The sequence below is a fragment of the Dermochelys coriacea genome, chromosome 7, assembly GCF_009764565.3.
Source record: "Dermochelys coriacea isolate rDerCor1 chromosome 7, rDerCor1.pri.v4, whole genome shotgun sequence".
NCBI lineage: Eukaryota > Metazoa > Chordata > Testudines > Dermochelyidae > Dermochelys > Dermochelys coriacea.
Window position 1 is genome coordinate 68425703 of NC_050074.1, and position 22516 is coordinate 68448218.

At 41.4% G+C, this 22516-nt stretch overlaps 1 protein-coding gene across 10 annotated transcripts in view; it reads right to left on the bottom strand.

The window, feature by feature from the left end:
* RASGEF1A (RasGEF domain family member 1A) overlaps nt 1–22516 on the bottom strand; it is a 272315-nt gene that overhangs the window by 9077 nt on the left and 240722 nt on the right. For 6 of the 10 annotated variants that reach the window (XM_038410945.2, XM_038410948.2, XM_043518535.1 and 3 more), the window contains 6 exons: nt 15909–16037; nt 8504–8641; nt 4266–4487; nt 3555–3629; nt 2148–2240; nt 44–146 (listed from right to left, as the gene is read on the bottom strand). In XM_038410945.2, coding sequence (XP_038266873.1) covers nt 44–146; nt 2148–2240; nt 3555–3629; nt 4266–4487; nt 8504–8641; nt 15909–16037 — 760 coding nt within the window. Of the gene's footprint in view, nt 1–43; nt 147–2147; nt 2241–3542; nt 3630–4265; nt 4488–8503; nt 8642–15908; nt 16038–22516 lie in introns of all 10 variants that reach the window. The other 4 variants (XM_038410947.2, XM_038410943.2, XM_043518534.1 and 1 more) reach the window with 1 other exon arrangement.

Below are 22516 nucleotides of genomic sequence, written 5' to 3' on the forward strand. Positions count from 1 at the left end.
GTGGTCTTGACTACAAGCCAGCAGCTATACTGGGGATACTCACAGATAATGGCCATCATTGAGTTGAAGTTTCCGATGTTGAAGCACTCTCTTGCCACATCAATAAAAAATTCCACTATTCTTGTCCGCTGCTTTTTCTTCACAACCTGAAACAAGGAACATGCCTTTGAGAGGAAAGGGAAGGTATGTGTGTGAAGGGGGTGGTGACTGGTGACCTTCAGAATGTGCTATTGGAATTGGCGTCTCTATGGGCTGTCTCCACATGAGAGCTCTTATGAGGCAGCCTTAAGGGTGTTCTGTCCAGATTCCCTTTTTTATTAAAAAATAGCCATTGGATTTGGGGCTCCTATCAAGTCCTTGCCCAGTTGCGGGGAAGTGCAGTTCTTTGTTCATATGTGAGATAAAGGTTTAGGGAATAGCATATAAACAAGCCAGACTCTAGTTAAATAATTTCCTTGTACCAGAGAAGAGAGAGAGAGAATGAAGCTGCCATCAGAATGCCAAAGATGAACCAACAATTCAAACCTCAAAGAAAAGAATGCCAAACTGGTTTCCCAGAAGAGCTGTAAGCCTTAATTCCAGGGGGAAATTAAAAGAAAGGGCAGTGTGTGTTTCTCAAGCCTTAGGTGTTTCTCATTTTCATAAAGGAGATTTTACCCAGTCTACTTAATGACACTTGAGGATGATGATAGAATATAAATAATTTCCCCTTACTGTAAAGATGCTAATGGGTGAGGCTAGTTATCTGCATGGCATGTTTGGTTTCTTTCCCATCAGATGCAGCGCTGCATGCTGGTTGTGCTTTATCAATGGCTGGCATCCAAAGCCTATTAGTACTAAAATTACTCTTATCCCATTGGCTTAAATTCTTTCGTTAAAACTCTCTCCTGCATTCTGTCCTGCAGGGCTGGGCTGGCTAATGCACATGTGGTCCTCTGTGTCCCTTCCTTCATTCATCTTCAGCCGGGAACTATTTTTAAACAGGATATGCTTTATCTCGCTGTTGTTTTCCTGATGTCTCATTCCAAAAGAAAATGGTTCAATAGTCACAAATTTGGCACAATCTTCAGCATGGAGACTAAGAATGTTGCTTTGGCTTCTTTAATAAATGTGTTGGCTTTGCTGACAATCCTGGAGGGTATTTTGTAATTGAGTATCAATGGGAGCAGTCTCTCTCTAGAGACCAGTGATAACCAATGAGATTTCAAGAGGCCACAACTGGCATCTTTGTAGCCAGTCTCAACAGAGGGTCATAGACTGAGTGGGTGTGGAGACTGAACTGCCTACAGAGCAGCTTTTTCATTTCAAAGAGCTGATACATGTCGATGTTGATATTGCCCTTGCAGGTCTACAGACTTACACCAGCTGAGGCTCAGGCCCTAAATCAGCAGTGTCCCACAGACTTCACTGGAGCTATGCTCACTTAACTTGCAGGGCTATCGGTGCTGCTTCTCTGAAATGTTTATTTCCAAGTGACAACGTGCTCCCCAAGCTCCAGATGTGGTGATCAAATGAAAGGAGAACTCTCATGCTTGACACAATGGGAATATGTATACAAAAAGAGATTGACTTGGGCAGTATGGTTTTTGTGCATTTTTCCATAATAAAAGATACATTTAGCTTATATGGATTCTCTCTTCCCTTCCCACCCCCCACTCAGTTTCTTCTCCTTTATCCTGTGTGTACAACAGCAGAAGGTATTCCCATTGCATCCAATGATGTCCCAAAATAAGCAGAATGACTTAATTGCATAATGTTGCTGAAGGACAGGGTGAGTTTGCAAAGCAGCAAAACATTTGTTTTACTACTGGTAGCTTTGGGAATAGCCAAGCATGCTATGAAAACCCCCAAAAGCTATGTTAAATCAAAATTTATGGAAGTTCTCCTTCAGTGCATGTAACTAGCAAATATGGAAGCTATGCAGAAGTATAAATCACAGGGCTTTGAACCTATAAAACACTGGAACATGTACATAACTTCATGCATGAGGAGTTCTATTGACTTAAATGGGACTACTCATGCACAAGGTGGTGAATTTACTTAAACTTCTGCAGGATCTGGACCCGTATGCATAATATCACAACCGTGTGGTTTGTCTTTAAAGGCAAGGTCCTTTGGGGGGAAATCTTCTTTCCATCAGTACTCACCCGACAAATCTCTGTAGCCACCAGCATGCTGAGGCAGTTGAACCAGTTGTCATAGGCCTCCAAGGTGTAGGTTTTGGTAACATCTCCTCGGCACTGAAAGAGAAGAGGCCGTATATTAATCCCCACTAAACCCGGATAAAGATTACTGTAAATGTATCCTGTCATCACATGTTAACTATAAACTGATATCCCGTAATGAGGTAACCTCCCTGAACAGCTCTGGGTTATGAGCCCAGAGAGGGGTGCAGATATTCCTACTCAGTTTTTTTTCCTGCTCAGGTGGGTTGAGAGAGAGAAGAAGGCAAGCATTTATAGATTATGTTCAAATGTGTCCAAATTGTTCCTACCCTTTACCCATCTTACTCAAATGAAATGTGTATGCTTGTGCCTGGGAAATTACAGTGTCAATTTTTAAAGGATGCTCCACTAGATTATTAGAAATGATACTTCAATTAAGTAGAAATAATAAAAAAAAAGTAAATTTTAATATGTAGAGAGTATCCATAATAATATCTCTGCAGATTTCCCTAGTTCCTGTTCTTACAACAGATTTGCCATTGATGGCCAAGGGGGAAACGAAGGGGCAATTGCCATCTCCAGCATCTTGCCTTCCAAATTCTGAAGGTCCCAATGTTAACGAACCATAAAATATGAGGAGGGGCTGGTTTCTTTGTTTTTCTTTCACTCTTTAGCTGTCTCTCTCTCTCTCTTTCCCCCTCCCCAAAGGACAAAATGTAACCTAAAGCCACAGTTAGAAGCAGCAAAACCAATGCTGTACACTAAGCAGGAGGTGTCCTTTTGGACTGTGCCATTTTACTGGTTAAGAGAAGATCTATTTGTGTTCCACCCTCTGAGCTATAATTCAGGTTGAATGGGACAAACCCAATACGCTCTCCTCTCTGCCGGGTGGATGCCATTCTCAAAAGAGCGAATAACTCTGTATTTCCTGTTCAATATTTAAATAGTTATTCATTCTTTCCCTACAAGTATGCTTATATATCTGGATGGCTGACACAAGTAAATTGGTGTGCTTTCTAATGTTAACATCTGGGAACTAGCAATGCTTAATCAACAGCATCAGGATTTAACTAGCCCAGAGTTTCAAGAAGCATGAGGAGCAGCCAGATCAGAGAGTCTGAATGGTTTTCTGAGCTGCAATAGCAGCAGGAGTAATTCAGTTTTAGTTTTTGGTAAGACCAAAGAAAAGACTATCATGATGATTGTCCTTGAGTATGGGAGAAACACTTGGAAATGGAAACCCAGTTAGTTTCAATACTGCTAAACCAGATTGACTAATCCTGTGGTAGCTGAATTGCCACTGAATTCTGCTACCTTCTAGCTTTTCATGAATCTGGCATACAGACATTTGAACTGCTGAGGTTCCTTAGTCCTTACCCACACACGCACCTTGTGATTATCCAGGGAATCCACGTGGCTGACAATCTGCATCAGATCCTCTGCGTAAATGTTGCTCACCCTCTCCTGCATTGGGGAGAGTAGGAATTGTCAATGTACAAAGACCAGCATAAACAGGACTCCAGCTGAAAGGTATGCCAATGGGGCCTAAGACATTACCAGAGTGGCCTCAATCTCCTACACTCTTTGCTCTAATTATCCTGATTGAGCTTAGGCACCAACAATGAATTAACTTGCTATAGTTCTGTTCCTCTGAGACCCCAATGTTCTAAGTGTGACCCTCTCTCTCTCTCTAGTACCAGTAGGGAACTAGGAGAGAAGCCTCTAACCTGGCACCAGCTCTCGCTCTCCTTCCATTCTTTGTCAGTGGACTTGGAAGGAGAGGCCAAACACTCTGAGGTACCATATGGCTGCCTTCATAATAGCTTGCTATAAAGCTGGTCCTGGCTTTTAGAGACCCAATGTTTGGGGATGTTTGCGTCCTCACCCCTGAAAGCATTGTACCTTCTTTCTTCCCTCACAGATTTACCTGGTTGCTCTCATGCATTCATCACTTCCCATCTGTTAGATTGGAGCACTTTAATTACACTGAAGACCTGACCTTACTCCTATTGAAGTCAATGGCAAACTCCTGGCCGTGAATATGTTAACATGCAGTAAATAGAAAACAAAAGGACTGAAGTGTGGAAATCCAAATCTCACCAGTTCAATATGAGTTAGCTGCTGTGCCAAGATCAGGGGGTCACAACATATGCTCAGTATGTCCTTCTGGGTCGACTGTGGCTTGTTTTTAAGGATGGTTCCTTTATCAGTAACGGGTTGCCTGAATTTCTCTTTTATTTCCTGGTACTGACTCCTTGCAGAAAGGGTCATCAGTAGGTTCTGTGTCATCTGGCTGATGATCTTCTTCACGGTTCCATTTTCCTAAGATGACAGAATCATTGACTAGTAAGAACCTTTACTTTGTACTGTGAGTAGAAATATGGGATTTGTATTAGCAAGGAATTTCTGACAGGTTAATAATGCTTCTTAGCATCCAGTTAGCTTAGCTTCCATCCTATTATCAGAGCTGATTTTCATGTGGCAAATGAGGCCATCTCAGGGTAAAAAGAAAAGGAGTACTTGTGGCACCTTAGAGACTAACAAATTTATTAGAGCATAAGCTTTCGTGAGCTACAGCTCACTTCATCGGATGCATGTAGCTCACGAAAGCTTATGCTCTAGTGTCACAAGTACTCCTTTTCTTTTTGCGAATACAGACTAACACGGCTGTTACTCTGAAACCTTAATATCTGTGTAGATTTGCAAATTAAAACTCTCGCACCCTCCTCCCCAACTTTGCTTTCAACAGCTTAGCAGCCATTGCAGCATCTCTTCTTGGCTCAGAATACATTTCAAAAGTGACTGGGTCAATCATTTGGAAGCAGGTGTACTGAAAGGCTGTGAGTCTTCTGCCTTTGTAAGGCTTCTTGTCCCTTTCTGTGTAGGAAGTGGCAAAATACTTGCTCTTTAGTCATGATACCAATAGTCTGGCTGGCCTGAACAGGGTCATGGGAATTCCCATGCTAGATCACACTAATGAAATGTTCTAGCTCAGCATCCAGCCTGTAGCAGTGGTTGGCTGTGCACCCTGCAATTCAGAGAATGCCCAAAATTGCCACAGTGCACTTGGCCAACAAAGGTACCCTACTTGAATTTTCCAGAATAGATGTATGAAAAAAGACCCGAGGGAAGAGCACAGACATAAGCTGTTTCACTGACTATATTTCTACTGATTATGCCATTCAGATACATGCACTTTCCATGTTGCATTTCATTACTAATTGGCAATCTGTGCAAGTTCAATTATTTCTGCTGTAGCTTGAATCTCCAGCTTCTGATGAACATTTGGAGCTGGGGATGCTTGACCATGATGGTCCTTCATGAGTCCAGCAGTTGTGCTCCTTGCCTCACAAAGTGCCAGTGCTCCTCTGGCACAGGTCCTGTTGAAGTAGGAAGTGACTTATGGGAGACTTTTTGTTTTAAATTAATAATGGGGCTAGAATTTGGCACAGTTCAAATACAGTGTGCTTTCCCATGCCTCCCTGTAAGGTGCACTGGGCTCTCATAAACCATGCCTTCCATGTCTGCATATAACTTCCTAACTGTTTCTACAAAAAACAAAAAATAAAACCAAAAACAAACAAACAAGACAAGAGCCTTTCAGTGTTCATCCTTAGCATGATTGACTGTTATCCTCCTTGACAAATGCTATTGGAAGCAACCAAGCCTCTCTCCTCTTCCAGCTGGTGTCTCCCAACAAATGTTTTAACACTTGCTCGCATGTAGACTTCCTCATGACTCCTCCCTGAGAAAAACAATTTGATCCCTTCCCAACTGCTTGATCCTCCTGTACCCCTTTAAATACTCCAACTGCCAAACCACAGTCTTCCTAATAAGTGCCCTGACTCTCTCTCTCTCTCTCTCTCTCTCAGTTGCCAAATCAATTACCCAGCTTTCCTGTGTTTCTCTTTCCCCGTGATATCACTCTCCTGGGTTCCCATGCATCAATTCCTTTGAAGTATGGTGGTGTTTTAAGGGTTAATGTTGTTGCTGTCTTGTTCTCTGCATCCAGAGTCAACTGGATGCACTGAAGTGAGGAGGAATGGGTCTGTGACTATTCAAGGAAGCCACCAATGTGCAGTGATGACTGAAAACTATGTGGCAGATGCGAGAGACTATGGCTATCAAAAATTTGTCTGTAGCATGCTATAATTAAGTAATAATAGTGTCATAACATTGCTTTACAGGGCAATAATCTGGCTCCCAAGTGGAATCAAATAAGAAGCTGAAGACAGCATAGTTTATCTTGATGAGGCAACAGAATTATTGCTAAGCAGCAGCTGGCTGGAGCTATTATTGCTATTATGCTATGAATGCCTAAAATACAGGTTTGTGAGTTTCTTTTGGAGTCCTGATTCTACTCTGAGTTACACTGGTTTTTACATCATAAATCCATTGATTTTCAATAGTGATAGCTGATTTGCACCTGCATAGATGAGGGGAGACTGGCCCTCTAGCAGTGGATTATGTATTTTGCAAGATAAAAGAAGAAAGTTTAAATGTAGGAGAAAGTGAGAGTGGTGGGGTGTTTGGATGTTTGTGTGACTATGGAGAAGACAATTGAAATGGGATAAAACTTACAAGTTGCTGACAGTCCACATGGCTCTTGTGAATTTATAAATCTCAGTCTAAGAACACAGAGTCTAAATATTTGCTCATTCAGCAACAAAAATCTGTTATGCTGTCCTAGAGTCTCCAAGTTAACATCAGCACGACTGTCTTACATCTGTTTCTATTCACTCCTCATAGCTTATCTTATACATCAAGAAAAGCAGGGAAGGTGAAAAATTGAAAACCAAAAAAACACAAACCCACAAATCAAAACAAAACAATAACTTTGTTTTGGACACCGCTTGGTAATTTATTCAAACATAAAAACAGGAGACAAACAGTGAGGCTGGGAGTCATTCGCTATTTGTTAGTGTCAAATTACATTTCTAGGGGTCAGACAAAGCCTAGCCCTTCACAGACTGATTGACATGTAGCCTTGTTAAAAGGATAAATGCTAAGATACCATAATAAATGGACATCGCATGAAACCTCAGCAACCGGTGCTCTGAGCCATTCCATAAAGTCGGTGATTTTTCTCCCAACTGGCAATTTACTCTTGTATATAAAGCCAGAGTATTTCCTTTTGTTGCCAAAAATAGAGATTTGAAATGCTACTATCACAATGGCTAAAAGTCTGAACTTGCTATATTAAAGTGGAAAATGTTTAAAAATGTGTCAACTTTTTATGGCAGGATCCCCGCCAGCTACTTCCCCCCGCCCTGTTTATAAAGACAACAGAAGGGCTATTGTAATCCTACCTCTCTTTCACCTATTAAGACACTGACATTTTCTTAGTAGCATGCAGGTAAACAATACTGCTGACTCAATTAACTGGCATACTTCCTTTTGACAACAGCTGTAGCAGCTAATTGTATAATGACTTATCCCTGCCTCCCACAATGCTGTCAAACCTGTTGCTCTTCATCCTTCTCTTAAATCAAACGAAGCACATACATAATCCTGTTATCATAAAAAGCTAGGGAGACTAGTCTTTAAATGGATTCAAAACATTAGAAATGTTTGTTTTCAGATTTATTCATTTTACTTTTTTTTTACCATCCATTTCTTCAATAGTCTTCCCCTCATATTCCCCCCCCCCCCCGTTCCAGTTTCTTTCTCCAGTTTTGTAGTGACCTTCTTTTTCACACGAGCTTCCTAACTGTTCCAGAAAAGGATTCTCCATTGCTAGTTTTAGCCACTCTGGATCTACCAAATTGGAAGGTTACTTTGGAGGAAGTTTTCTCCTGGCTTGCTAGACGTGAAAGCTCACAATTGTTCAGATTTGTAGCTAGACCAGGGTTGAATAGGTAGACACCAGCTTAAAGATCTTTCTTTGTGCTAGTATTGCCAAGCTATGTGTTACTCTTGTTACAGTTGTCATAGTTCTCATTGTGGATTGGTCCAGAGGCATCAAGGACTAAAGCAAATGCTTCTATAGCTAGCGTTAAAGGTTCTTTTGAAAGTTACAGCCCATGTGGATCAGGCACTGAGGGGGATGCACAATATACACTATACTGTGTGTTGGAATTGTATTATACCTTACAATCCTCTTTCTTTCTTTCTCCTATACCATCAGCAGGTGCTTTGTCATCTCCCCCTGGAACTCAGCGATACACGCCCAGTTTTTGCTAAGTTCACCTCCTAACCCATATCCAATGGTTGTGCTGACAGCTCAGCAGTTGTTACTCTAACCTGGTTAGGAGGCATACAGCAATGGTGGGAAGAAAATACTATGATAAATTGTATTCCTAGGTTGCTCTTATACATATGGTTATTTTCCCCCTTACCTCATCACATTGTGTGATCCTGTGAGCAATCTCCTTCAACTCCTTCATGGATTTCTCATCCTGGAAGTCATAGGGGAATGTTTCTGTCCATTCTTTCAGGAGCTGAATGATCTTGGCAGCAAAGGATTTTAGCTTTGTCTAAAGAGGAGTAGAGATGGGTTGATTACTGACCTGCAGGCCTCCTATTGCTGTGAAGGTGAGTGAATGCTTGATGGAGGAAAGTGCACACTCTGTGCCACAATCAAAAATAATTGAATCAGTAGCAGGTGTGTGTATTTACTAAAATATGTATTCAGTTGTGTTGATGAAATCACACAGAGAGCGCTCCTCAGCTGATGTAAATTGGCCCAGTGCCACTGAAACTGGCTAGCTTTTATTTCTAAACCAAAAGCTTTGAAGATATTTTAAGGCCAGTCATAAATAGCTAGGGAGATGACAGAAGCGTACAAGCATTCTGTCAACTGAAGTCAATGTTATGTGGCTGACTTACACCAACTGAGGACTGGAGCAATACCTTTAATGACTTAATTGAAATGTACACACAGCTGCAGTGTCATAACTAAGCATCTTTCCCATGAAGTGCTCATAAAGAATGTTTCCTTCTTTAGAATTTTTTATAATCAGGACCCCCAGATTGTGCTCTGTTTGTTTGAAATAGCCAATAAAATAAATAAATGCTACAAAAGAAGTTGTATGTACTTTGCATTACATCTAAATCAAAAGGGACTCTGGCAATAAAATGTTGGCTCTTGCTCCAAAAGCCCTCAGGGGAAGGAATTAGCTTTTCAGCTCTGTCACCTGACAAGTTCTAGGTTCTCTAGTGTTATGTGCTGAGGCTGTTCCATCATGTGGATCTGATTTGGATGCTAATTAATCCAGCTTTGGTGGTGAAAGAAGGTTGTACTGGTAAATTCAAAGGGATGTGGTGGTAAGATTTGGAGAGAATTTTAAAAAACACTTTTCCCCCGCCCCCAATCAATGATCACTCTGCAATTTGACCACACTGACTTAATTGGGAAGATGACTCTTTACATGGGCAGTTGCATATTGTCCATACAACAGACCAGCTCTGAGGGTAGTGCTTCAGCAGAACCTTAGTAGAGTACGCCCATGTTCTCGCTGATTCTGCACAGAACACAGCATCTTGAACAGCACTCTTGGCAAGCAACTGCCTCATTGCACAGGACATGGAAAATCCCATTTAACTGACCAGGCAGCATTATGGCCATGGTCAAGGCACACAAAACTAGGAAGACAGTATACTGAGTTTTTCAGAGTACCAAGTATGGAGTGAATTACAGAGGGTCTGCTCTGTAGTCATAAGACTGGGAAATAATTTTGTTCAGTATTTCCTAGGAGGGTCAAATTCTGCCAACGTAAATCCTGTGTACCCCACTTCTTCCCCCCCGCCCAATCAGCATGAATCAGTGTGGGCACATGGTGTAAATCAGTGTGGAATTTGACTTTTGAGTATGAGAGGGAAGACCTTTCTAATTTTAGTTTGATTTATATTTAACTTTGGTTAAGAGACTCATTTGGTTCTAAAAGAAGCTTAGTTCTAAGAAAATAAAGAGGAAGTTTTCTGTTGTTTACCATCCCAGCTGAGTCATTGAAAAAGTTCCACTATGAAAAGTGCAGTTCCTTCTCAGCACTGGGTAGGGTACTTCCCTCTGTGACTTTCCCCTCCCACCTCCTGGAATTTACAGCAAGTCAGCTAGCAGGTTCAAGTGTCAGCAGAGGAACCAAATGGGTTGGAAAAGAGGATTTTTTTGTGAAAATCTGACCAGAATTCCTGCCCCCCCAACACCATGCTCAGTGAAATGAGCAAAATCCCCTCTCTGTGAAGTACTTTTGTTAAATAAGCCAGTTGTTTTTATGACTTCTAACAGCTCACTCAATCAGCGGGAGAATTAACAATGGCTGCTCTGAATTTAAAATAAAATCAGAGTTTGGACCCTTCAGAAATGAGCCACTAAAAGGATTGTACAGGGTAGGGGAGTGCTACTGGCTTATACAGAAATGTTAACTGTGTACTATTTCTAGTTGCATTTTGATCCCATTGGAATTCTGTTGGTCTTGCTGGGGAGAGAGGGATGAAATCCCATCCAAAACTCACCCTTGTACTCTAATCAGCATCTGGAGGAAGTTCTCTGCATGCAGACCTCTTTTGAGAAATGGGTAGCAACTCCAGGTTTTCATCTCGCACCAAATTTGGTGTCCAGCCCTTATTGAAACCTTTACCTTCTCTCCCTGAAAACTCCACCTGCCGGAATGCATGATTAACATTCCAGCTCTGTGTCTGAATGACACATGTATTGTCCCTACATAAACCCAAATGTTTAGGTGCATGGGAAGGGGGAGGTGCTGTACAAATGACTGGATTAAATCCTGCCCAAGTTTGTTTGTTTTTGGTTTTTTTTGGGGGGGGGGGAGAGTTGGGTTACAAACTGGCATACAGTCCTGGCAGTGGAAAGTTTTTAGTAGGAGAGGAGATAGTTATCAAAACAGCAGTTGTGCCCTTTGCTGGAGGCGGGTAGCTAAAAAAGTGGGCGTGTAATTGAATACTTGGGGTGGGGGGGGCACTGATTCAGCTTATCCTCACTGCAACCTCTGCCAGTGTAGCTCCTGTGGATCCCCTGCTGTAAACTCAAGCTCCTCCCACAACCAATCAGAGTAAAATAATGAGGCAGGGCAGCAGCAGGATTATTGCCTGTCCTTCAATTTCAATCACCTTTTGCCTCTGGGGTATGAAATTTTATAGCTCCCCGTGCAGCACAAATTAATCTGGTCCATTGTTAAAAGAGTAGGGTGGTATAAATCAGTGTAGTGAGTTGGCGGAGCAGATACTCAACTGGTGTAAATAGGCACACCTCCACTATCTGGTTTTTCCACCAGGCTTATTTTAATGATGATTATCTTGACGGCACCTTCTTGACTTTTGCATTTGGGGAAAATTCAAATTCATCCTCACAGCTATAATGGTCTGCTGCATATTAGCATAGATTTAGAATAATGTATTTATTTTGGGATGTATGTTTGTCCACTATGCATGCACATTCGTGCACCCCTACACACAGGCTGTCAGAATTTGTTTTCCTCACTGTTCAAAGCTAGGAATCTAATGCAAGACAAGCTACATTACCCAGCAAGAATACAAGTGTGACAAAGCTTATCAGTTGCTTTCACTGCCTGATGAAAACAAGATGATCTTTCTGAATGCAACACTGAAAACCATCAGCCCAGCAAAATGCTAGATTCCTGTTTCATGTGCATGTTGATAAATCTCAGTGCTGTGTGATAGGTGTGTGATGATGCACACATCTGTGATAACCGATAAAAATCAGAAAATTTGGGCTAGTAATTCTGTGGGAGGAAGCAACTGGCGTGTGTGTGTGTGTGTTTTATGCATGCAAGAAATGTACTTGCCTACTCTTTTGATAGCTTTACTTCAGATTTCAAACATTGTCCTCCTATGGGGCCTATTCAAAACCCATAGTTAGTAGAAATACCCCATTGACTTCCAAGAGCTTTGGATCAAGACCTTCATAGAGAAGATAAGTCAATAGCTAGACAGTACTACCTCCTAGCTCCAAAAGGGGATCAAGATCTAGAGATGGTGTTTTGTTATAGGGAAACAACTCTATAGTAATGTTCTTATAGTGTGTATTGCTACCTTGCTAGCATATTAACACAGGAGGTTAATATTTAGAAAAATGTGTGTGTTTCTATCTACTGCATATATCCAAAATATTTCAGTGTTGTAGCCAGGTTGGTCGTAGGATATTGGAGAGACCGGGTGGGAGAGGCAATACCTTTTATTGGACCAACTTCTGTTGGTGAGATAGACAAACTTTTGAGCAACACTGAGCTCTAAGCCAGTCTCTTTCACCAACAGAAGTTGATCCGCTAAAATATATTACCTCACCTACCTTACGTCTCTCAAATATTTCGTTCGTTTGATTGATACTATGGCCCAGTTCTTCATCTGGTGTAAATCAGCGCAGTTCTCCTGGAAGCTAGCTCGCCAGCTGAGAGGGGGCCCGGAGAGACATTTGCATTCTTCTTTAAAAAAAAAAAAGACTGTAGATTGTGAATTTAATAATTAAACCCAGGACTGATAACTGTGCTGAACTGCGAGCCAGGGATAGCATAGGAGCAAAGCAAGCTCTGCCAGTCAAACTGTGCTGATCACTAGCACCCCTGCTACTCTAGCCGAGTGACATGGCGAGAGACTGTCACTCATCCCCAGTTGTGTGGTTCAGGACGCCAAGGGTCAGGAGATGGGCTGTTGGCAGTGCTATGTTTGGAGTTTAACATGTTTAACAAGCATGAGCCACAATTAGTTTAACTCTCAAAAGAGAGAAATGAGGACATCTGGAGATAGAAAATGTTGCTACCATTATATGCTCCAACAGAATGTGATGGAATAAGAGAACTTTTCAGAGACCACAAGGAGAAATGATCGATTATTGCAGGGGATTGTTCCCCCCAGGTGCATGTGTAGGGCCAGATTTTTCAAAGGTATTTAGGTGTATAAAGCTCATTGATATCAATTGGAGTTAGGCATCTAAATACCTTTTAAAAATCTGGCCCACCATGCTTCGCACAATAGGGTCTCAATCTCAGTTGGGTGGCTACGCGTTACCATAATACCACTACTACTATGGATATTAAAAATACTGCAAATATTATTCTCTCTCCTGAACAGGGACAGTTGGTGTGAATGTCCAGTGTGTCACTGTTATCAGTCCCTTGCTTTCTTGAGCACTGAATTTACTCTTTATTTCCTTTTTAAAAAGCAGCATTTAGAATGAAATATGTGGTTAGATGGATCAAATCTATTTCATAATCAAGCTACTGTTTCACATTTCAGTGCAATTTTTAATATCTCATTGGATTTTTAAAATGAATTAGATTGGTTAAACTATTTAGGGCCGGAGATTGCTTCGTTACTATGCTTGTACAGTATCTGTACAAAAGCTTACTGCATTTAACTTAAAAAAAAATCCCAGAACATAATGGAAATTGGTGACTTTTCAAGTTTATCTAGTCGTTAAAAAGCAAAGCTGTCCTTTGAGGCAATATATTTTTACCAAGCTGTGGGGAATGATGTTTCACCAGCTGATTTTATCCATAGGCAGTATTGTACTGCTGCTCTTTCTCTGGGTCAATCACTCTTGGCCTTGTCTATATCTCACTATATAAACCTTAAATAGTCCATATGTGAATTCTGAAAGCTTAATTACTGATGGCAGTAAATTTCACTCTTATATATAGGGATGGCTTAAATTGTTGAGGGTCTTAAGTGCTCAAGCACTTAAGCTTAAAGTGCTTAAGCAATGGGACTATTCAAACGCTTAGTTATATATGTGTGCAAGTTCCTTGCTGAACTGGAACCTGTTATAAAAGAATTGTCTAAGACCATTGCCCAGAACCTGAACTGAACATAGTCATTTAGAGCTTTGAAAATATCTATTAATATGGCCCCTTTCTGTGCCCCTCAGTACAACCCAGTTTCAATCTGAAGTACCAAGAGAAGATATTCCTCCAGTGATAGCAAAATTGGAAGCCCCAGTATATACGGGCCACCATTTTAAACTTCATATCCACTATCCTTGCTCAGAGTCTAATTGACTTACTGCTTAAAACACCACCAGCAGCAGCTTTTCTCATAGACTTTAAAGCTGGATGGGACCATCATGATCATCTAGTCTGACCTCCTGGGCATTGCAGGCCATAGAACCTCACTCACCCACTCCTATAATAGACCCCTAACCTCTGGCTCAGTTACTCAAGTCCTTAAATCACAATTTAAAGCAGGAGCAATGGAAGCTCCCTAAAAATGCAGGGTGGGGGCACTGATGCCTGAATCAGCCCCGTGCCACCCCTTCCCCCAAGGCTCCACCCCCCCCGTCACTCACCCTTACAGCTGGTAAAAAGTGATGGGACCATGGGCCCCGGCCTTCCCTGTTCCGGTGCCCATGATTTCAAGACTTGACTTGACCATTTACACTAGTTTAAACCTGCAAGTGACCCAGGCCCCATGCCGCAAAGAAAGGCGAATCCCCGCCCCCAGGGTCTGTGCCAATCTGAAAATTTCTTCCTGATCCCAAAATATGATGATCAGTTAGACTCTGAACATTTGAGCAAGACCCAACAGCCAGACACTTGGGAAAGAATTCTCTGAAGTAACTCAAAGCTCTAGTGTCCCATCACCGGCCATTGGGGATATTTGTTACTAGCAGTCACAGATCAGCTACATGCCATTGTAGGCTGTCTCATCATACCATCCCCTCCATAAACTTATCAAGCTCAGTCTTAAAGCCAGTTATGTCTTTTTGCCCCTAGTGCCCCCCTTGGAAGGTTGTTCCAGAACTTCACTCCTCTGATGGTTAAGCTAGGCCTCCCAACATTGGTATGCCACAGTATGATTGGGGAGCTGGAGGAGGATATTTGGGAGTGGTGGTGGTGGTGAATTTTGGTGGTTCAGGAACACAGTTTGGGGCTAGGTTGCTGACAGACAAAGAGTAGAAGTCTAGTATGTAACACCGGCCCTTCAGCATTGTTCTCTTCTGTGAATAAAGTTCTGTTTCCTACAGTTCTGACTGACTGTGTCAACACCTACTGCTAAAGAAACACTAATGGAACAGAACCAGCTTGGCAATGGTGGGAAGTTGGAAATTTTTGAATAAATGGAATGGAGGTCCAGAAAAGCTTGTTCTTGTGAGATTTCTATTATAACCATGGTGGATCAGGGGCAAGGGAGAAGAGTTGAGACAAAATGAAAGATGTCAGACTTCTGGATCCGAACTGGAACCCCAACCTGCTTGCTGGCTACCTCTCGCCAGTATCCACTAGTGTTACCTGCTCATTGAAACTGAAGTCAGTGGGTTACTAGTAGGAGTTAAGGACTGTAAAATTTGCCTGAAGTAAACTGAAGTCCATGAGCACTGTTCCCTCTAAGCTGTGCATGTGCACACAGATCCTAAACTCTGTGCACACAGCGAAATACCACATGCACAAAAATTTGCACAGAAGAAATTTTTTGCCCACACGGCCTGTCAAAAATTAGAGGGAACAGTGCATCCTTTATACTGTATGCAGTTTTTCAAAGGGTTTAAAAAGCGTATTGTATTTTAATATTCAATACCTCCCCTTGGAAAAAGAAGCCACAATGTACCCCTAAGTGATAGAAGAGCCTCAGTCCATGAGCTAATGGATATCAGGTTTCTATGATTAGCCAAGAATTAACAGTGGTTCAGGAAAAGAGGCTTAAGTATGAAAGTCTTTAGTGAAATACATTTATCAGAGTATCAATATGTTCTATGCATGGTTAGCTTAAAAAAGAAAGGAAAATAAAATGCCCAATAGCTTAGTTCAACACAGAAACAAATTGTTCATTTACCTTCTCTGCCTCAGACCCAATCTCAAGCTGCTGTTTCTGCTTAATGCAGATCTGCCCCACTTTTGCCAGGAGCTCATGTGGGTGGATGAAGACTCGGGAGCTCAGTAAGAAAGTGAAGATGTAAGTCCTCTGCAAGAAAGGTTGGGGGGGGAGGGAATGGAGAAAACAGGTGAGAAACTTGAGCAGAAATCACCCATCCTCTTTGGAGACTGCTAATGAAATCTACCTCCCAGAACTACAGATGGAACTTTCCCTTGGTTAAGCTTTCTATATATCACCTTCTCCAGGGATCAATGCCCTTTCCTAGCTTTACTGGTGACAATCGGAAGAAACACAGTGTTTCAGAAGCTGTTAATAGAGCTTCCCCCCCCCCAGATTCCCAAACTATTTGTCACGTCAAGATACCAAACTAAATATGCATAAGTAGTTGTCCTTCACCAAAAAGACTAACGAATCTGTCCAAGGATGCTAGGACCCCATCTTGAACACTATTATTTATGCTGCTTTGTTTCTTTAAGAGCAATTGTTTTTATTTGGCTGCCCAAAACCTATTGCAAGTTAGTTCCAAACCACAGCAGTGTTTTTGTTTCATGTGTGTTTTCCCTTTCCATGCTCTTTCCCACAATCAATGTTATCGGCTTGGGTTCAATTTGCACTCATATGACAATATTTCAGTTTTAAGCCAGTAAAACTCTTTTCTTCCTTGGGGCCCAATTCAGATCCCTTTGAACTTTTATAGAACTATATCAATGCTAAGCATTATTATTATCATTAGGATTAGGCCCTCAATGTGAGGAAGGGGAACGGAGCTAAATTACAAAGGGTGGGCTTTAAAAGTTTATTCTGGTTTTAGAGATCATTCTGGTTTTGGTGATGCTCCTATATTTAGAATGGAGAGTTTCACTAGTATCAGTAATATCTATAGGTTTCAGAGTAGTAGCCATATTAGTCTGTATTCGCAAAAAGAAAAGGAGTACTTGTGGCACCTTAGAGACTAACAAATTTATTAGAGCATATAAATAAATTTGTTAGTTTCTAAGGTGCCACAAGTAATATCTGTAGGACCAGAATGAACTTTTAAAGCTCTATATCCACTGTGGATGGACTAAGGAAGTAATGGAGACATATCTGGCTAAAGCTGGAGACTTGAGGTCAGATGTTCAACTGCTACAATACAGAAAAGCTCTGTTGATACCTATGGGCAGCTCTGTCAATTCCACCTGAGCCTGATCACAGGGTAAAGTGAGCTCAGGTGACCAGGTACTCTTCTTGGAGTGAGAGTAGGCTGGTTATAATATTTCTGACATATTGCAGTTCAGGATAGTTTTGAGGCCATTCTTGGTTTGGCATTTTGCTCAATAACTTTTTTCTTATATTTTCAGTGAATTATGGAAGTTGCACATGATTCCTTCATAGGTGCCTGTAAATGGTTAAAACCCTGCTGGCAATCTGTGATGAAAGTTTATAAGCATAATTCTTTGGCAGTGAGTGCTCTATAATTTTGAGATAATTTGAAGTTGGAATGAACCCCAGCCCTGTCCCACAAATGGGAAAGGAGACTCAACAGAGTTATAGGCCAATGTCTCAGATCTGTCCTCTCACGTTCCATATAGTATAGGCCTAGCAAATGCAACAGGCAGCAGCACTGAATATGAGAAATAAACTTCAGAGTGCCAACTCAAAATAGTAGCATGTGAAAGTACTGTTGTGGTATGTTATAAGCCATACATCGTTCACTTCTATTCCTGTTGTCTTTCCCCCTTATAGCCAAATTCTGCACTCACGCATGTGATCCCTCTGACTTAAATCAATGACCACGCCGTGGTGTAATTGAGGAGAAAAGTTAGCACTTGGGTGCAGGTCTTATACTTGTAATTGGATTGTGTATAAATTCTTCTGGAAATGGGTCAAGTCCCTCTTGCTTTGACATGCCCTCACCTCCCATTCTGTGAATTACTAGAGAAGGGTTGTAAAAGGTTTCTCTCTCCAGGTCCCCTGGGTTTTCCACAAACACACTTTTCTATGTGGGGAGGAGGGAATACTGTTGAGACTGTCAGGAAAGCTGCCTTTACTAGGTTAGTAGAAGGCAGCTAAAATATAAGCTGCACTGTCCTATCAATGACCTTCGCTCTGATAAGCTAGGCCACATTCTTTGTGGCAAGATATATTTTAGCCTTGCACACTGATTCTAGTCTAGGTCTCTTCCTGAAAGTTTGTGTGCTGTAGGATACTGTTTATCCAGAGTGACTCCAAGATAACCCTATTCAGAATACCAGTTCTTTAAAGTCCTATTGTAGGCTCTGACTAAATCCAAATGATCAGGGCCCTTGTGGTGGTTGGTTTTTGTTGTTGTTTTTTGTTTGTTTTTTTGGTGGCTTGTGTTAATACAGTGCTCACAAAAGGGCAGAACTGGTACAGCCAGAAATAGGACAGGCAGTGTATACCTCATTTCTAACTAGCAATAGCCAATCCAGCCCTTCTTCAGAGTTTGGGCTGCCTGGTTTTTGATAGGAATGAAATCCCCCATGGCATTGATTTTGCACCAGTATTTACTGGGACCAGATTCACAACTGGTATAAAATGGAATAGTTGCACTGATGTTAGTAGTGATGTACTAGTAGTACACCAGCTAGGAATCTGGCCCCATTTGTCCAGGCTTCTTGATCTGATTCTGCTGTAATTTACATGAGTGTAAAATCAGGAGGAAATCCAGTCGATACACCAGTTTTGTACTCTTGTTAATGTGAGAACAGAAGACCCTTTTCTCTCTATTTGAATAATGAGCCTCTAGGCTAACGTCTGGTCACTGCCCACCTCATCCTATTCCATTGTGTGTTGAGTCTAGTTGAACGAATGAAATGAGTCTTCCCCCTGTCCCCAGTACATACATACTAGCTATCTGGTACAAATGTCTTGGGCTCTGTCTACGTGGGGGATTTTGGTGATTGTTATAGCTGTGCTGGTGCACACATCCAGTGGAGATGGTCCACACCAGTGTAAACCATGACTTGCCAATGAAGCATATCTCCGTTTAAAGCCCTTACTAGGTGATCCCACTCCCATTGACTTGAATGGGAGTTGGATCAGATCTCTCAATCTGTTAGACACAATTGCCCTAAAGGGTGAAAAACAAGTGTGCTGGGGACTTAGATGAGATCACCTAATCTTTTTAGTTTGTGTGTGAGCCATAAACCAGGATTTAAACTGGAGGCCTCTGGAGGGAAAAAGCTGGTGCTTTGAACCAGCTTTATTTAACTCACATACACACACACACACACACACACACACACGCTGTCTCATAGGTGCTCCCCCCTTTTTTGAGTAAGGTGGCTTGGACCAGGAAATTCAGCTACGTAGCTATCTGGCTTGACAAAGAATGATTTAAAAAATGCTTCCTTAAATGGTGAGGTTGAAAATTATGCCCCCATGCTGGCAGGTATTTGGAAGAAGATGAGGAAAATTCCTCTCGGCACCAACTTAAGCTGACACAAAAGGGGTTTGTGCTTTACAAGAAAAAAAAGGGAAGCAGATTTCTTTAGTTCCTAAAGTTGTTGCTAAGAGACATCCTGAACTATAAAAAGGACAAAGAGAGAGCAAGACTAAAGAAGTAACTGTTACTTTATGGCCCAAGAATGTACTGATGTCTTCTTGAGGAAAAAGAAAAATATTTTCCTTGTGCTCTTGCTGCTTGATCTGAAACTTCTTATTTGTGAAATACTTGCTTGAAACTTTCTCTTGCTTGGGCATGAGGATTACAGACCAGTACATTCCATTCCTAACCTCCAGAAGGCTGCTGTCTCATGAGCACACATTTTTATATGCACCAAAGAAGCCTCTGTACACAAACAAGCCTCCCAGGAGCAGCACACAAACATAGGCCCTTATCTCGCCTCTCCTCTAGCTCCTGCTGATCTCCAACTACAGCTCTGCCAACATGACAGAAAAGTCTTGTGTTGCTTGAAACCAGAATGAAAAGAGACTGTGTTTTTTCCCCTTTAAGTTTAGGGAAGGATACTGGGATCTTTAGCGTCACTTAAACACAAAGTGCAGTATTTTCCATGCAATGTGCTTGGGGAGGTTAGTTCAGAGGGTTTGATGAGAACCAGCTCCTTTTCAGTGATTTACAAATGTGCCACCGCTGAACTCAGGAAATCAATACTGACATCACTGTTTGTTGCTCTAAACCAGTGGTTCTCAATCAGGGGTACGCAGAAGTCTTCCAGGGGGTACCTCAACTCATCTAGATATTTGCCTAGTTTTACAACAGGCTACATAAAAAGCAGTTGCAAAGTCAGTACAAATTAAAATTTCATACAGACAATGACTTGTTTATATGGCTCTATATACTATACACTGAAATATAAGTACAATATTTATATTACAATTGATTTATTTTATAATTATATAGTAAAAATGAGAAAGTAAGCAATTTTTCAGTAATAGAGTGCTGGAACACTTTTTTGTATTTTTATGTCTGACTTTGTAAGCGAGTAGTTTTTAAGTGAGGTGTACCTTGAGGATACACAAGACAAATCAGAGTCCTGAAAGGGGTACAGTAGTCTGGAAAGGTTGAGAGTCTCTGCTCTTAGCCAGGCCAAACTGGCAATTCAAAACCTGCTACTACCACTCCTGGAATATGCTACCAGTGAAATGGGATTAATGGGCTTTGTTCTTTCCTTTCAAGCATCGCAGCCAGGATGACAGAATAAGTAGGCTGTTACTCTGTTCCTTTGTGGCCACTCCTTTTTAAAGTAAAAATAGGTGCAAGTTGAAGTTTAAACCTGTAACCAGATCCAAATCCAGGCTTTTTGGGAGGCTTGGATTTGGGATGACTTGTGTCCAGCCCACTCTTTACACTGTTCAAGCTGTTTTGTTTTATTATGTAACCCCTGAAGCTAAGATCAATTTGCTGTCAGTGATCTGACCTCTCTAAGGGAATGTACCCTCCTGCTGTGGCAGGGGTTTCCCATCTCTCTTCCAGGAACTTACTCTGCTGCTTGACAGGTTTCCCATCCCCTGTCACTTGTTTGCTTGTTTATTTGGATCATAAGGTCCTCATGGTGGGCACCTGGATTTATGTGTTTATAATGCACTTAGCTTGGTGTATAACAGAATCACTGTAATTCCTAAGATCCACAAATCATTGCTAGAATCCTGAAGGTAATATGTACAATAGGGAGGAAGATTCAAAATAGCTGTGTTATAAATAGACAGCCCCTTACATTAAGGGACTTGAATTAGCAGCTACTTAATGAGCTGTAGGAAGGAACTCAAGCAGCTTCTAGCTGTGCTATAGTACTACGTAACAGGTGGAGAATGGATTCTTACAAGGCTTAACTGTAGCTGTATAATGCTACTTGCCTGGTGTACAAAACCTCACGTTCTCTTCTAGCTCTACCTGCTGCTTTCTTCATCACACTGAGTGTCTTGAAGGAAGGAACAAACCTGTGCCTGCTGTACATGGTGTAATAAAAGCTCATACAAGAATGGAACAAATGGAGGCATTACTACCAAATGGTAGTTAACCCACTGGGCTTTATGAAGAATTACGTACTGTGCGTGTGTGTCAGTCAAATGCAATGCAATTATCGCTAAGCATAGTAAAATAGAAGCTTTAGGACTGCTTTTGAATTGGAAAGTTGCTACATTCCTTTTTTGTAAAAACAAACCTAATGTTTCAGACAAGGCTACTGGTGTCGTGTTCAAGGAAACTATATGTGCGGATGGAAATCTTTTTGTAGTGAGTGATGGTGTGTTTTTAAATTGTGACCTCAAAATAAAAGGTGCCGTACAGATCTAGCTCAGGAAGGCTCCTGCTACAAGACATTCCTGACATGGCCAACGGTAATATGTGTGATTTTAATATAGCTAAAGAGTTTGGATTCCTCTACCACTGCTGTGCATTTTCCAAGGGCTTAAACACAGCTTGTGCTATACAATCTTTATGCTTTTCTGCAACCTCCTTAACTAAAACCTTCCACTTATGGGGCTGAGGGGGTCATTTTAAGTAATGTAATAATCTCTTAATAATATCCTAGTTTGGGATGCCTATTGCATACCTGGCAGTTACACGTGGTGTTTATTTCAGTGGATTGTGGCGAGGATGTTGAAACTGCTGCAAAACCATTTCTAGGTTCAGAAACTTAAATTCTAGCAGAACTGGCCAGTTAAGATGTGCTGAGAAAGAATATTTAATTTAAAGTCTGTTTTTGCTTTTCAGGCTACCTAAGTAAAAGACGCACAAAATAAGGAAAAAAATTTGAGCTGCCCTCAGCACACAGTTGATGTATTTTTCCCCCAGGCAGAATCCAGTTAGTAGCTAATCTTGGTTGCACTAGAGCAAAGGCAGCTTAGTGGGATCAAAATTTCTTCTGCTAATGCTGCTGTTAACTGGTTTTTAGAGTGCCTGACGGGTTCAGCACTCAACGGCTTGATTTCACTAGCAAATATTGCTTTTCAAAAAGATAGAGGGTCCCTCCCAGCTGGGCATCCGCTCCTATGAAGGGAAGGCCCATTACTTGCAACAAAGCAATTAGATCATTAAGCCTGTTTGATCATCTTGATTAAGATGAAGTAAGAATTTTTAAGAAAATTAATAATACCATCTG